The sequence below is a fragment of the Rhea americana genome, unplaced genomic scaffold, assembly GCF_003343005.1.
Source record: "Rhea americana isolate MKP2758 unplaced genomic scaffold, rheAme1 scaffold_14, whole genome shotgun sequence".
NCBI classification, from domain to species: domain Eukaryota; kingdom Metazoa; phylum Chordata; class Aves; order Rheiformes; family Rheidae; genus Rhea; species Rhea americana.
In genome coordinates this window covers 403,216-420,193 of record NW_028185483.1, presented here as the reverse complement: position 1 = coordinate 420,193, position 16,978 = coordinate 403,216, and the positions used below count along the sequence as shown (strand labels likewise).

General features: G+C 34.8%; 1 protein-coding gene across 1 annotated transcript in view; it reads left to right on the top strand.

Moving 5' to 3' along the window:
• The window catches only part of PIK3CB (phosphatidylinositol-4,5-bisphosphate 3-kinase catalytic subunit beta), a 115,954-nt gene that overhangs the window by 69,545 nt on the left and 29,431 nt on the right, over positions 1–16,978 (top strand). The window contains exons 4-11 of the mRNA XM_085298545.1: positions 2,926–3,151; positions 5,098–5,321; positions 8,721–8,903; positions 9,161–9,331; positions 9,977–10,054; positions 13,816–14,067; positions 14,604–14,700; positions 15,610–15,740. Of these exons, the coding sequence (XP_085154671.1) occupies positions 2,926–3,151; positions 5,098–5,321; positions 8,721–8,903; positions 9,161–9,331; positions 9,977–10,054; positions 13,816–14,067; positions 14,604–14,700; positions 15,610–15,740 (1,362 nt within the window). The remainder of the gene's footprint in view (positions 1–2,925; positions 3,152–5,097; positions 5,322–8,720; positions 8,904–9,160; positions 9,332–9,976; positions 10,055–13,815; positions 14,068–14,603; positions 14,701–15,609; positions 15,741–16,978) is intronic.

Below are 16,978 nucleotides of genomic sequence, written 5' to 3'. Positions count from 1 at the left end.
AAAAAAAAAAAAAAAAAAATTGCACCTTTTCTTGTGAAGAATATTAAGTGGATTTAATCACTTTGATGTAAGATTTGTTGTGAAAATTCTGCCTCTAGGCTTGGTAAAATATAATGATGGAGAGTCAAGACTTGGTATGACTATAGCTACAAGAATCGTGAGATACTTCTAGAGGAAAATATAGTCGAAGTTATAAATTCATTAAACTTTAGGCTTAAAAACATTAATGGGCTATCGCTAAGCACTATAAAGCATAGTTGAAAACCAAACAAAAGTATCTGTTTCCAGGGGGTGTTATTTGTTTGGTTTTTTAAATAAGAATCAGCCCTAACAATACTTGGTCATCTTGTGGTATAGCTCAGCTTAGGTTTGATCTGAATTGCATTTCTTCAAAACTTAAGCCAGCATCCAAAATGACAAGCAAACTGTTTAAGGAGTTTCCTCCAAATTCATCTTCCCCCAAACTTCTCTTCTGTATTCTCAAAAGCCATCTCTTAAGAAGTGAGGAAATACTCCAAGGGAAGCGAAGGAAGGGGAACACGTAAGGAAATAATAATAGATACTAAAAAATATTTTTTATTTAACATGTTATTTCTCAATGTGAAAGTTTTTCAGCCTTAATTTCCCTCGTATTGTGAAGGCTGTCTTTCAGAGGGCAAGTTTAGAAATATTCTTTATGAGGGAAACAAAAAACACTGCTTTGCAGCTCAAAGAAGATGGCTTTCATTTGCATCCTGCAAACCTGACATTTAAAGTTGAAATTAATTCCTCTGTGAGGCTAGAAGCCATAAAAATGGTACATTAACCCGTTAGATCATGTTGCTCCTAGCTAATAATCCTTTCAGGAAAGGAGAAGCATTAGTTGCGAGTTAGTGGCTGTGGAAGTGTTGCAAGCTGATGGCAGCAATGCGAAAGAACACGAGGTGGTATTTTAAATGCAGGTGAGGTGGAAGGGAGAGAAACATCTATTTTGTACAGGGTGAGTTGGTGTCAAGGAGATCTAATGCAGCGGTATTGCCTTTTGCTTTGTGGATTAAGTAATAGCCGACAACACGATGAACTTTCATCAGGTAACGGCCATGGGAGGGCATTCAAACAGCAGGTCACTGTGCATCTACCTATACCACCAGGTAATCTGCGCCTGGAGCCCAGGAAAACTCTGAAAGAGGATAAAAAGGGAGATTTGTCATTCCATTGTGTTGCTTGGTGAACAAATAAATACAGCATTTTTTTACTGATTTGTTTATAGGCGTATTTTTTTCATATTAGTAGTAGCTTTAAATAGTTTCTTGTAAGATGAAACTTTTGTAGATGCTAAAATATTTTGTATGAAGTGGACCACTTATTTTAGAAGACGTAAGAGTGCCACTAATAAGTGAAGTGATCCAACAAAAGAGTTTCATGTGCTCGTTAAGCTGAGTGTACTCAAATATTTCAAATAATTCTGGCTGGAAGAGCGTCATTGTTGTGTTAGTAAAAGGTTATCTCTATGCAGGGGAATTTTTTATTTGGGAATTGATTCTAATCCTTGCCTAAAGTGAGCTTGTTGCCGGTGTTGCAGTAATGAAGAAAAACATATTTGAGGGGTTTGTTTGCATATTTACATAACCAAAAAAAGGAACAAATTGGAAAGCATAGTTGAGTCTAAAGTAATTGTATTAACAGAAAACCTACATGCATCTGCAAGAGTTTTTACTCACAGTCTAGAAGTTCTCTTGTTTTTTTTTTTTATGTGATTTTTCAGCATAAAGAACTATTCTAGGGCTTACAAGTTATTTTAAGTATGTGGGTTAAGTGTTAGAGCCATTTTAAGTATATGACTCTAGCAAAACTAAAAATAGTATCTGGATATTTATGCCCTGTTTTGATTTGACATACAACTCATTTAAACTAATTGCAGGCAAATTGGACATTTGGGACCTGCAGAACTATAATTTGAATTTTTTTAAGGAAAAAAAGAATATTAAAATGAGTTTACAAAAATAGATCTATTATTCATATTTTTTAGTTACTGATAATAGGTGCAAGAGGTTTTTGTTTAACATAGTGTGTAAGTAGAACAGTTCCACATATTAATTCTGTAGTATCCTTTACTGATGAGACATGCTACTACAAAACACTTGAATGGGTTGCTTATTTATCAGTTCTCTTACTCAAAACTCTTAAACATAAATCCTTTATACAAAGCCTTTAAATTACTTATCCTGACTGAAATTTAGGTAATATGTAAGAAAGAAAATGAGGCGCAGCCCTGCTGCGAGAGGAGGATTTGGAGAGGCGGCTGCGGGGCTGGGCGGAGGAGAGGAGCAGTGTGCGGGCCGGGCCGGCCCGACCTCCTGCGCGGTGGTCGGAGGTCGGAGGTGCTGCGCCGCGGTGGCGAGTGGCGGCCTGTGCTCCTGCGACTCCGGCCGAGCCCAGGATGAGGGTTTACGCTGCCCTTCTCTCATCATCTCGCAGTGTTTGTCCTAGCTGTATTTCACCTTAGGGTTATTTATACACGCTAGTTCTAGTTTAAGAATAAACTCACGACAAAGACTAAAGACAAAGTAAAGCAAATCATAGAATCACAGAATCAGTAAGGTTGGAAGGGACCTCTGGAGATCACCTAGTCCGACCTCCCTGCTCAGCAGGGTCACCTAGAGCAAGTCAGACAGGCTTGCATCCAGGCGACCCTTGAAGATCTCCAGGGAAGGAGACTCTACAGCCTCTCTGGGCAACCTGTGCCAGTGCTCCGTCACTCTCACAGGGAAGAAATTCCCCCTCATGTTCAGATGGAATGAAATGTTTAAACATGTGTAGCAATAAAAATGAAGAATTTAACAAACATTTTTAAGCCATTTTACTTATTTTTTGGGGGGAGCGCAAGTGGAAATTAATGTTACCTTCAGTGCTGTAAGGTATGCCTGTGTGTGTGTTTTTTTGCAGCTATTATGGAAGCAGGCACATACATATCCCCTCTTCCATCTCCTTCTGGAGATTGACTCTTACATGTTCTCATGTGTGAATCAGACTGCTGTACATGAAGAATTAGAGGATGAAACTCGGAGACTTTGTGATGTTAGACCCTTTCTTCCTGTCCTTAAACTAGTGACCAGGAATTGTGATCCAGGAGAGAAGTTGGATTCCAAAATAGGTGTCCTTATAGGCAAAGGTAATTACATTTACTTTCTATTTTTTGAAAAAAGGGGGATACTTTTTATTGGTTGAGGGTCTTATTTGGTCAGATAACAGTGGAAAAACAATAAAGGAAATGCTTCTGATCCTGTCTTCTGGAACTTCCCTTTCTAATACTGATATAATTTAAAAGAATTTGATTACTGTTTATCACATCAAGGTGAAATATTTAAAAGTTGATAGAACGTAATTTTGAAAAGGGAAAAGCTAAATAATTTAACAAAGGAACGTATCTGGTAGAGCTGTTACAAGTGGAAAAAAACCCCACATTATGTGACTGATGGTGAAATCCCAGTTCAGAGCTTGTGCACAACCTTTTGACTTGTCTACAATACAAGGTTGAAAAGTTTCATGGCAAATATGTTTCTGAAACAGTGACTTAATTTAAAGATTGTTGTAACTATTCAACCTCTTTTTCCCCTCCCCAATGAACTGGGATAGCCGAAGACAGCTCGTCTGGGGATTACTGTATAATTGAAGTAGGAATGCCTTTAAAACGATTCTTCTTGCTTCATTTTACCTAATGGCACTCTATTGCGTTGCTCCTACAACTTGAGGGCAAACTTTATCTTATTTTATTAGATGGTGGAAAAAAACTATTATTGCTAAGTGAAGGCAAGCATAATGAAAAGTTTTATCTTAAGTTTAACAGCAATATGCAGAAAACTAGAATTATTCTAGTTTTAGCTTCTGAGTTGGTTAACAATATGACCTTTTTGCTTTCAATGTGGCAGTGATTTTCAGCAAACAATAAAAAGCTATTTTTGAAGGTTTCACAGTAACTTGATGCTATTTCAGAATTTTTAGCTTTAAAATCTACTCTGCTTCGTTATACAATAAAGATTGATTGGGTCTTGTGAGGTCATACCTCTTGTTCGAGAACAATGAACCATTGTTAGGTCTCTTACAAAGACTGCAGGTTTTGTTTGGATTGCAGCAGTACACTGTCTGCCTATTTGTTAAGGCTGACAATGGAAGCTGTTCGCCAGTTTAACCATTCAGACATAGAATTCTGACAGATTCCAAGGGATTCAGGTTCTTTAATAAATATTTTGCTAATTATGGCTGTGCAAGATGCTTCCTTATTCTTATATTCCATATTCCTTATGCCCCTGTTCTGTGCCTTAGCAATGGGAAAAATGCATTCCAGGCTAAGCTTCTAAAACTGGTGTACTTTGTTCTTAAAAGGTGTTTAGCATTTATTTAATTCGGACAATATCCTTCAAAGTTCAGGAGAAATGTAACACTTGTAGGTACGTATACTTCATGTAGTGATGAAGAAGCACAGCTGTGTAGGCTATCTGGTGTATGCCTTTTTTAAAAAAAAACAAAAAACAAAAAACAACAATATATTTTAGAGAACTCTACTGGGCTTGATTTGGTTTAACTTTCAGTCCTTTCATTTTGATTTAAGTAGAAGATCTAATCACAAACTAAAATCAGAGTAATTTGTTTATTTGCAGTCCTACTAGCCTCCTTTTTGCCTTTTTAAAACTGTTATCTTTCTGGAGGGAAAAAAGGATAGCTTGCAGATACCTCCTCCTATATATGATCTACACAATGCATTTGCCTTGCTTTGCTTGCATTTGCTGTTGTAATGGATGACTTAACCTTTCCCAGCCTCTTGAAGTCCAGGTGAGGTTGGCTTTTCCATTTAATGTTACCAAAGGGACACATTTGCTTTTGCTATTTAAACTAGACTGTCATCCCAGATTGTATGGAAATTGTGCAAATAAACCTGAAAGGCCACTGATGTACAAGGCAAAATAGAACCCAACTCATTTTGACTGCCCATTTCAGACGGGATGACACATGAAGAAAATCACTCAAACAACTTCAAGATGATAAAGATTTGAGTGGGATGGTGAATAGACAAGCAGTATTTGTGCATTTAGGTATTATTTTTGATTTTTTTTTTTGTAGGTCTTCATGAGTTTGATGCCTTACAAGACCCTGAAGTGAATGACTTCAGAGCTAAAATGCGGAGAATCAGTGAGGAGAAGATTCAGTCGCTTGTTGGTCTCTCTTGGATGGACTGGTTAAAGCACACTTACCCACCAGAGCAAGAGCCTGTTATCCAAGAGAGCTTCCAAGATAAGCTCTATAGTGGAAATCTTGTAGTTGCCATTCATTTCGATAATTGCCAGGTAGGAATGATCATCATGTTTAACTGATAGTACTGTTCTTGATTCTGATATGTGTTAGCATGTGGTGGATCAAAGATGTGAATGAAACAGCATTAATGTTATGATACTCATTTTAAAAATGCAAATTCTTTTATTGGGATCCTTGACTTTCAAAAGGAAGTGGGGAAGAGTAGTTTACAGTAGTGAACTGAACTTCTAAAATCAAATTACGTTAACTGATGAAGGGCAATGCTAATCCACTATATAATGCAGTATATAATGTGACAGAAACCACAGTTTGTACATAGATGTTGTTCTGTAATAATGGGAATGTAGCAAGAGGAGCGTAACTGGAAAAGAAAAAAATTATTGTTATATTTTGTGTTTTATCTTAACTGTCCGACTTGTTTTCTGTATTATTTCTTGTTCATTTACATGTAAAATGCAATGCAAAGTTGGCAGAACTTTTTTGGGCCAATTTTTGTTGCATTACTTCACTAGGGATTGAGAGGCAGTGTATTTAACACACTTCTTGTATGATTCACTGCTGAATGTCCCTGGGGTTAATTTGATAATATTTAGGTTGAGAAATATCTTTTAAAAAAAAGAAGTTAGTATTCTCTAAACTTGACATGCATAAAGACAAACAAAATATGAGCTGAGACTTAGAATTACTCTTTTGGGTCTAGCAGTTCAGCAAACAAACCCTATAGCTTATTTTTAAAGGAAAAAGGAAACTTCAATTTCCACCTAGAATAACAATTTTATTTTATTTTCTCTGATGATGAGGTTACTATGATTCTGCTTGAAGTTGCTATGAATCTGCTTGAGTCCAGCATTTCTTATACCCCAGTTGACACTGTAGTCTTTAGCAGCAAGGGATCAGAATGGGAAAACTCTGAATCTCAGAAGCATGTTAATGTATCTGACTATATTTGGTGTGTGCTTTGACCCAGTTGTTAGATATTGGTGATTCAAATGACTTATTTACAAAGCTGTATTATTACTGATAGCATCTTTATTAACTGAGCAAAAATCCAAAGTAATGAAAATATATTTAACTCTGGAAAGGCTAAATGAAGGGATAAGTGTTAAACTTTGGTAGCCAGCAACACTAGCTGAAGTTGAATGCATGGATGGTTGGTTGGAAACACCTTATTCCATCTCCAGCTTAGTAAGAACTTGCAATTGTCCAGGAGAATGAGAGGTGAGTTCAAACGTCTGAGTTTTGGCCAGCTCTTGATTTAAAACACTACTGTCACGTGCGTCTGGAAACAACACAAAAGCGGTGTAAAAGTTCTTGCTGGTACAAAGTGTATTTGCCTGCCACATTAATAGCTTAGACTGCTGGTACTTGAAATGCTTCACATGCTTCTGCTACCTGTTTTGGTCTTCAAAGCTATGAGCAGTTCAAATCTCAGATGCTTTAATACGAGAACTCTGCTCCAGACTTTACTACTTGCACTTAGTACTAAATATCATAACAGGAGACTAAAGAAAAGTGCGAAGACTGCTGTGTCCTTTTAGTAGGAACACTGTGCAAGACAAAGGAGAAGATTGAAGTATTTGGTGCCTAGAATACATGGGTGAGCTTGAGCAAGAGAATGGAACTGATCCTCATTGCTGTGCCATACATCTGAAGGCCTGCAATGAGGGGAAAAGACATTGCTGTCATAGCGCCAGGATTCTGGGAAGAAAGGGTGTCATTCCCTGTCTCCTCAGTATCAGTTATGATAGGAAAAGAAAGCCTTCAGGGTTTGGCAGCATTTTGAAAGGAGGAAGCTGTTGTGAGCCATGCAGTTTTGAAACTGAGAAAATACTGAATTAATTTTGTCTGAATTTATGATTATGCTTTTCTGTATGGGCAGCTTGGCTTCTTACCAATAAGCTTTTATATAAATAAAGCACAAGACAAAAGAATGCAAGTAAGACCACATTTTGCATTTCTAAATAACTGCTATTAGAATTCTTAGAACAGAATCAAAACTAGAGCAACTATGGAAATATGTAAATAGCTTCTAAAAGATCTGAATAAAAATTTTCTTTGAAAGATGTTTTCAAAATTGCTACCAGTACTGGCTGCTACCCCTCTTCTCTCCAATTCACCAAAAAAAAAGTGGAGTAATTGAGTATAACTCTCACTAACATTAGTAGTTTCTGCTGCTTTATCACCTGAAGTTTTCGCGTGCTCGCTCTCTCTCTCTCTTTTTTTTTTTTCCCCCCCTTCTTCTTCTTCTGAGTACTGTGGTATGTAGAAAGAGGACAATTTAGTAGTGGCCAGAAAGAAAAAATTAACACATCTAATGCTACTGAACATCATGAAATAACATGCATGTTTATTGTCTCCCCTATTCTCATTGTAAAACGTAAAGTTCTAGTTCAGTATCCTGAAGTCCAGAGTTCAGGGAGACTCTCTTAATAGCTGTTGAATCAACTGTTTTTTTAACTAATTGCACCGCATCTTGGGAATATGGATTTATGTGCTGAAATCTTTGCTTTTTGAGGACTTCATTAAACACATGTATGAGCACATGATAACTGGACCTTGAAATATTTCTTGATACATTCAATGCTATGGACTGGTTTATGTTAGGATGATAACAAACTAATCTTTAATTTTGTGCATATGAAACAAGTCTTTGCAGCTTAATTTAAAGCTGACAAAACAAACCAGTGGTTCAAATATGGAAAAATTAAAATAAACAGTTTCATTTTATTAGAAACTCCCCAAATAGGCTACTCTATTTTGTTTCAGTAAAATTCTGGAAATAATAGAAAAATATTGAAATACATTCAAAAGCCATCTGGATAAGGTGCTGGGCAACCTGCTGTGACCCTGGTTGAGCAGGGGATTTGGACTAAGTGATCTCCAAAGGTCCCTTCTAACATCAGCTGTTCTATAATTCTGTGGAAGATCTGAAATGAAGTTTGCTTAGATTTGCTTTACTTGAATTTGCACAAAGGTCTGTGTTCTTGCAAGTATAAGTAATATATAAACTTGGGGCTGACCATTTTGCAGCTTTAGCATGACTGCTGCTCCATTTACATTGACAATGTATAGATTAAGTGTTGGAACAAGACTATTTACTACAGTTACTTATTTCTACCTGAGTAGCAAAACTGAATGCTCAGATTTGAAGACACCTACAAGAACATTCAAATAAAGATAGCTTCAAGTTGTATAATTTTGTGGTAGTTAAGTATTTCCTAGAAACTTTTGTTTTTGAGATTTATCCAAATATATTAGAAACGGTTTTCAAAATCTGAATTATTTAACTTCTAGTTTATGTAGGTACTTTGGAAAACTTGAAATATGTTATTCATTGTGCATGATTTTATTCATTTTACATGCTATAATTTAACCCTTGTATATCTGATATGAAAAATGGATGTTCAATATTCCTGTTTGTGTTTTGTTAGGATGTATTTAGTTTTCAAGTGTCTCCTAACATGAATCCCATCAAGCTGAATGAACTGGCAATCCGAAAACGTTTGACTATCCATGGAAAAGATGATGAGGAAGTTGATCCTGCTGACTATGTGTTGCAAGTTAGTGGGAGGCTAGAATACGTTTTTGGTGACCATCCTTTAATTCAATTTCAGGTACGTAAAACTTCTTAGAACTTACTGTAACAGTTGCTTTCTGCGGCCTTGGCCACAGTTTCTTCTTGGTTCACATGCAGTCAGGTGGTGAGTCTGCTGAGCAGTAATATGCTTCCTCCTTGTGTCTGCAAACTGCTTCCCTGCGTATTCAATTATAAAACACAACATACATGCCACTTCCTTTGTATGTTTGTAATATTGATGTAGGAACTAATATTCAATTAGTTTATAACAACTACTTTTCCATATGTTTTTAGTATATCCGCAATTGTGTGATGAACAGGACTCTTCCTCAACTGACTCTCGTTGAGTGTTGCACCATAAAGAAAATGTGTGAGCAGGAGATGATTGCCATAGAAGCTGCCATAAACCGAAAATCATCCAACCTTCCTCTTCCTCTGCCACCAAAAAAAACAAGAACAATAACTGTAAGTTGATCTGGAGAACAGTTAATGCTCAAAGGGAACAGTGACTTGTTAAATACAAACCACCAATACCTGGACTTCTGCTACTACTTTCGTTTTTCAGTGTAGGCCTCCTGGGTCTTCTCAGTGTGCCCTGTTACTTCATTGAAGGATTACATGAGAAATAGGATGATGGCAACTCTTGCCATCGTATCCATCTTACTTTTCTTTTAATATGGTTGTGCTTCCTTTATGGTTAAATTTTATCTTGTCCTTATAACACTGTTACAATTTGCATAGTCTAATTAGAAAAGTGGGCAAACTTCTGGTCTTTGAAACAGTTCTTGTTTTAAACAGCAGGTGTATATTCAGAATGACAGTATGTTTGAGGTGTTATATTTACTTGTTAGCAGATATTACTCAATGTACTTTATTTTGTCTCAGTGTTTTCTGATGTTTTTTTTTCCTAACCCTTTTCCATTTAGGGCACCTAGCGTACTCTAGTGGTTATGATAACCAATTTTTTTAAGATTTCTAATTCATTTTTTTTTAATAATCATGCTTTTTTATTTTGTATTGATGACTTCTGCTAAGATGTTTAGCTTGTAAAATAGATCTCGGTATGATACATTGATTAAGAGAACTTTTATTTTTTGTTTCACTTCTCAGAGTGTATGGGATATTTGCAACCCTTTCAAGATTATTCTGTTAAAGGGCTATAAACTAAATACAGAAGAAAACGCAAAAGTAAGTAATAGTAGCTAGTATCAGAAGACATTCTGTTCATTATTCAGTGATTTTTTGGTGTTTATTGAACAAAAAATCCTCTAGGTTTTAATTCAGCAAAAATGCGTAGGTGTTTTCAACTAGTCCCGGTTGTATTGGTATATTGCTTGTATGTCTGAAGCTGAGTATTATGTGTTATTAATAATCATGGGCAGTGTAGTATATTTTTTATATAACTAGACACTTTCTGTTCGTATTTGCCAATTTGGTACATGATTTTTTTAATGAGGTGTCTAAGTACTGATAGTGATATGAAATAAGCCTATTTGAACTGTCATGGTATAAACACCTAACAAATAAATGTGGAATAAATATGAAACATTTTTTGATGGAACCATAAGGTAAAATATGGCATTTATGTATGGTCCAAAATGCGTTCTTTGTGTCTAAGCATGCATTGCATGCTTCTGTAGTCTGTCTCTTATTTTCTAAACATGCTGAATGTATACACCCACATGCACCCCCCCACACACACACGCACTCTACTATCACTTCCTGTAAAGTGTACATGACTGGCCTTCTGTCTGTATTACAGACCACAAGTTGTTAACACATGGGAATTTATTGCACAATTGCTTTTAAGACCTTACAAGGCACTTGAAATAGAACAACATTCATTTCCTTTATTTTGTTTGGCAGACAAGTAAATAGTCATGTAGATTAGAAAGAAATTCAAAATTAACTATTGAGACTTGCTGCTGCTGTTATACTTTTTTTTAAGAATTATTGGTAAAACCTTCTTATGTGTTAGAGATACTACATTATTGTAACTATGATCTATTTAGCTGTAACTTTACTACATGAGACAATGACTGTGAAAATGGATGTGTGCCTTTCCTATGTCTAAATCACTGTTTAGCTAGTTGTATTATCATTTCAGTTTGACATTCTGTAGAGTCTTAGAGCTTTTAAAGAAAAGAGAGTGGAGGAAAAGGGTGGATAGATTAGCTATCAAAGATTGTTTTTTGTTGCTTTTTTTGTATATATAGAAAATGAATTATGATTAATTTCAGTAATTTCAGTATGCCTTTAGAGGAAAAAGAAAATCCTATCCTTGAGGAGGAACAGCAAAATTTGGCTATTCTTTAGTACTAGTCTTTGTGGGGACTATCTAAACAGTATTTAACATTTTAAATGTATTTCACTCTTGAAAACTGAAAGTCCTGTAGTTACCCCAAAATAGGGGTGCGTGAAGTAACCTTGCAAGCTTGTGCATGTTTCTCTGTATTGTCTGCCTATACTGTTGCAGAATTGTCACTACTGAGAATGTAGTTGTTTCCCCAGTCCTGATCCTATTTAATTCACTGCCATTGTCCTTTCAGTTTCATTATGCTTTGGATCAAGCCAATATTCATCTATTTTTGCTGAAATCATTGACAGATTAATAAATGCAGTGTTTGTAGTAGGAAACAAAACATTTGCCAGATAAGTAGCACTCTACTAGTGTGTCATCCTTCTTGTTAATGCTACTCAAGAAGGAAGAAACTTAGAAACATGCAGTTCTCTGTTACATCTGTTATTAAGTAGAAATGCAGAAGTGAGCCACCTCTTAGCACTGACCTGTAATGTGTTTAATTTCAGAGCCAATAGCTGCGGCTTCTCTTCTCACCCTTTTCCTTTCCTGTTCCTTGTTTTTGTAGTTCAGACTAGCAGTCTCATTGGTTTCTGAGTGTTTAAGACAAGGCAAAATTCCTGGGAATTTTATATGTACGCTATTATTATTACATGTGATTTCTGATGTTGAGATCAACAGCTTTCCATCCGCATATTTCTATAAACAGTTTAAATCAAGGTTGTATTTTCTGTTAAGCTGAAGAAACCAAATATTTTTCTCTACTAGATGAGCTCAAATCTGTTCTGCCTGGAGATTTGACTTTACATTCAGAAAAATAATCTCAATTTCTTTTTAGTCATCTGTTTCTTTGTACATTGATGTTTTGTATTTGGTTCTTCAGTTAGGAGATTATTATTTGTCGTTTGTGATAATATAAGGATTTAAATACAGAAATATTTGGTAGGTAGCATTGTTTAAACAAATATATTTTTGATTTGGCTATCAAAATGCAATTTTCTCATCTGTGTACATTTTTAGATGTGAGGAGAATAATCTTTATAATTCATAGTCGCTTCCGTTATTGAATGACATTTGAGCTACCAGCTAGTATTGCCTTTTACAAATAACCATTCCCTTTCAGAGTAATAAAAAAACCCAAACCATTCTATTTCTCTTTTCCCTGCAGCTTCCTCAAATTAACAGCATGGTGACGGAAAATGCATTATTCTTTCCCTTCCTGACTTTTAGAGAGAAATCAAATGTTATTTGGGAGAAAATGTCAGGATTCTTTGTATAAGTCTCTCAAGAACTTAATCTTATGCTCAACCATACTTTGTGGGATCATATTAATATGTATCTTAAACAAGTCAAAAGCATTTGGGATCTGACTTTACCAGTATTTTCCTGGATTTTCTGCTCAGAAAAAATTAAGAAATGATCCAAAATCTCAATGGATAATTTTCAAGTCTTATTTTCCAGTGCTGTAGACTTAATGCTTTAAATGCTTAAACTGTATCAGACAAAAAAAGAAAAAGAAAAAAAAAAGAGAAAAGAGAAAAGAGCAACCTGAAATCTTACCAAAATTCAGAACAAATTCAAGTTCAAATAAGTGTAGCTGACCTTTGTTCTTAAAAATGAATATCAAATATTTCTTCTCACATGCAACTGCTGTGAAATATAATATTGTGGGAGAGATTCTTTCATGCTTATACATCTTACCAGAAGAAAAAAAATGACTGCAAAGTTTACTAGGGGATCTTTAGAATTATAAAAGAATTTTTACATTATCAACATAGAGCACTTGGACCTTCTTATGTTTACCAAAGTTATCACTACTGTTACCATGCTTTTAATTCTCTGCAGCCCAAGGACAGTTAAACATAAGTTATATTAGGCTGTAGTATTTGTGTGTTTCTGAAATATTTTGGTGAGAATCTGTAAGCAGGGAGAATGAATAGGTGATTCAGCCATGAAACAAGAAAAACATACTGGTTAGACATGTGAATCATTACTTCTATTTTCTAGACAGACTTTAGATAAAGTTAGCACTGATTTAAATATTATTTTCAGGAAGTACTCTTGGGAGTGAGGAAATAAGTCAAAGTCAGATTTTTTTGACTAATGCCGAATAAGGTGATTAACTCGGTACACCTATTTTGCTATGTTTTTCAACATAGATAATTTCTACAGAAAGAATTTTCTGTAGTATAAAAATTTCTGTAGAGAGATTTCTTTATAATTACATTTTAATAAATTATAATTTGTTTAAAATTTATTTTTCATTTATGATAATGTGTAATTCTTATTTTTTACATTACCTCATACTCATCATGTCAAAAAAGGAACAACTATTTAATAGTGTTGTCTGTTTTCCCTAATCTTACAGTTGACATAATATGCTATTTAATGTGTACACGTAATTTATTTTTCTATAACGTACTGGTCAGGAACATGAAGAGCAAAACCATGCACTTGTTTTCAAAAATGATTTGGTTTATTTTAAAAACTCAAATGTAGTGTTTGTTTTTAAGTTAAAAAATACTGCTCAGAGATATGTATGTGTTCTGTAGAGTTTTCTGTACAGAATTCTCTAGGTTCTGTAGTTAGGTTTTGTGGCAATCTTTACATTTTCCCCCTCAACCCCCTCTGCCCCCTTTCTTTATTGCAGGTTCATGTTAGGGCTGGTCTTTTCCATGGCACCGAGCTTCTTTGTAAGACTATTGTAAGCACAGAAATATCTGGGAGAAGTGACCATGTTTGGAATGAAATACTGGAGTTTGAAATAAATGTCTGTGATCTTCCAAGAATGGCAAGGCTCTGCTTTGCAGTTTATGCTGTGATGGATAAGGTGAAAACTAAGAAGTCAACCAAGGCAATGAATCCTTCCAAATACCAGACTATTAGGAAGGCAGGAAAAGTGGTAATTATTTCATTTATTTTCCGTGAGTGTACTTCTGTGTTATATTGAGCTGAGTATTGAAAACTGAAAAAAAAAAAACAGTATTTAAAAAGAATGCATGGATGAAGAATCATATGCTTCAGTACAGGGGGAAAAAAAAGCAAACCCTTTTCATGCTTTTCAGGTGCTGAAAAAGGCTTGAAATTTTGCTTGTAAGCCAGTTGGCAAATGACTTTGCAAAGAACCTCTATTTTAAAAGGTTCGTTTTCTTCTGAACTCTAGATATGGTAGGGTTTTTAGAGATTAAAAAATGAACATCTAGGATTTTATTCAGAAAAATGTATGTATTTTCAATGTGCCACTGGCAGTGTGACATCCTTAAAAATTAAATTCTGTTGCCCTCAGTGGGGCTTGAGCATGTACTGAAAGATATGCATGTGCTTTTCTGAAAGATAGCACTATTAAAAAAAATATATTTTTTTCATCTTATAGTAGTTGCTGCATTATAATATTCACTGGAGTTTTAGTTTCCATTTAAAAATTCTTTCCTTTAACAGCACTATCCTGTAGCCTGGGTAAATACCATGGTATTTGATTATAAAGGACAGCTGAAGATTGGAGAACTCATACTGCACAGCTGGTCATCATTTCCTGGTAAAGTTTAGCTTGTAAGACTCAGGCTTCGATTAGTCATGAGGCCAAAAAAGTAATATAAGATAATGAAATATTTAATTTCAACACATCCAAATTGTCTGTCATCTCTTTACTTGTTATGTGCACAGTCCTAATCTTTTTCATAAAAGTCAAGAGGTGTCATAAGAGTCTATGTGGAAATAGTCTTCTAAAAGTTTTGTCCATTACGGAAGGAAAATTACATGAAAACAGTGTTTTTTTTTTTTTTTTTTTTTTTTTTTTTTTTTTTTTTTTTTTTTTTTTTTTTTTTTTTTTTTTTTTTTTTTTTTTTGGAGTTCCCTATGCTATAACAAATAGATAAGCTCTATTTAATTTAACAGTATCTGAGTCAACAAAAATGTAGATTAGAGGGTTTTTTTTTTTTTAAAGCTTCATTTGCTTTGGATTCAGATTGCTTACTAAGACTGCCTGAAATCTAGATGTCATGCTTAATCCATCCACAAGAAATACCATGACAGCCTGGCTATAGTGCTGAAAGGAATCTAACTTAAAACTCCTTTTGTCTCATACTATTTGGTATACAGGCAGTATATGCCAATTTACAGAAGCTGCACATATTATTGGGATTGAAGCTGCTTTAAGGTCTTGGCTCAGTATGGGGATAGCTCAGCTCCCCTTTATTTTATGTTTCTTTTGGAAAGAGAAAATCACTCTCTCATTGGGTGATAATTCAACATTTTTGAGCATGTGACGGAAGGATAGTTTATGCCAGAAATTCAGTGCATTGTGAAGTAAGTGCTTTGTGTAGCAAAATACGCTTATGTACATCGTGTACAGGAAGTAATTTTTATTGCATCATTGCCTTTCAGTTTGTTTTTTTTACTTTTTGTAGATTCCTGTCCTATAATATTAATTGTTCTAATATTTTAGATGAACTTGAAGAAATGTTAAATCCAATGGGAACAGTCCAGACTAACCCTTATACTGAAAATGCAACAGCTTTGCACATTAGATTTCAAGAATATTCAAAACATCCTATTAACTACCCTCCCTTTGATAAGGTAAGGTATTACATAAAGAACAATCATGAATGCTTGTGTGTATATAGCTGTTCATTCTCCCCTTGCAACACTGCCTTTTTCACTGATTTCCCCACCTCCTATCTTCTAGCTAACATACTGCATTTTTTTAAACTTGAGCTACATAAAATTGTCAGCGCTCTGACTTAAGGCTCTTCAGAAAATATTTTGAAGATACATATTTTTTAAATGTTCTGTACATAGTCTCTTGAAGGTCAGAAATATAATCAGTTTTCAATGATGATGTCACAAAAAACTAAGTTTAACTGCAGTTCTGGAAATCTTCAAACTGTATGTGCCTATGTTTCATACAGATCTGTTATTTCTTTGTACAAGTATATTTTACTCAATCTTTAGACTTCTTTCTTTTATGAGCTAAAATGTTTTCAGGATAAATAGACTCTTAAAGTAGTACAAAAATGGATTCTTAAAGTCTGCTTTTGCATGAAATCGCCTTAAGTTGTCCTGCATACTTCTACAGATGCAAATAGGAGTGTCTGTCTAGAGAGGCAGCGTATGTTCAGAATACATGTGATAAAGTGTCTGTGTTGTGAATGCTAACTGGAAAGTCTGTTCTCAGATTGACAAATAAAGCTAAACCTGGGAAACAAGTAAGAAAATGAGTGTTAAAACAGCCAGTTATTGTGTATTAAAGGTATATAAATTAATTTAAATTTTGTTTGTAGGAAAACTCATAACTGCTTAGAGCAAATACCATTTTCTCATGAGTAATTTGCACCCATGGTAGGAGAATCAACATTCAAACTTAAAAGCTTTGTCACTTTGATCACGGAGGAGTTTTTAAGGGATAATTCATCAAAATGAGATCAAAATCTTATTGTTAAGATAGCAGGGCTTTTCTTGGGGGCATGTGTGTATGTTTTCCTGGTAGTGTAGTACCTACACATGTTCTTGTAATAAAACATAGCATTAGAAATATATCCAGAGCTTGAACAATATTGATTAATTGCTGCCTTGCTTTTGATTTCATACCACATATATTTCAATTAATTTTATTATTGGTTTATTTGTAATGCTTTGAGTTTTTTGCTCAATAATTTGCATGTATTTAAGTTCTAAGGAGAAATAAAAGCTACTTTTCTCCTAAATATGGAAGTGTAATGTGAAAGTATCTTTTAACTAACCATATTTGTTCTGGTTCTATTGCTCCTTTTAACTGTACCTGAGATATTAATTTTTCAGTATGTTAAAATGTTGAG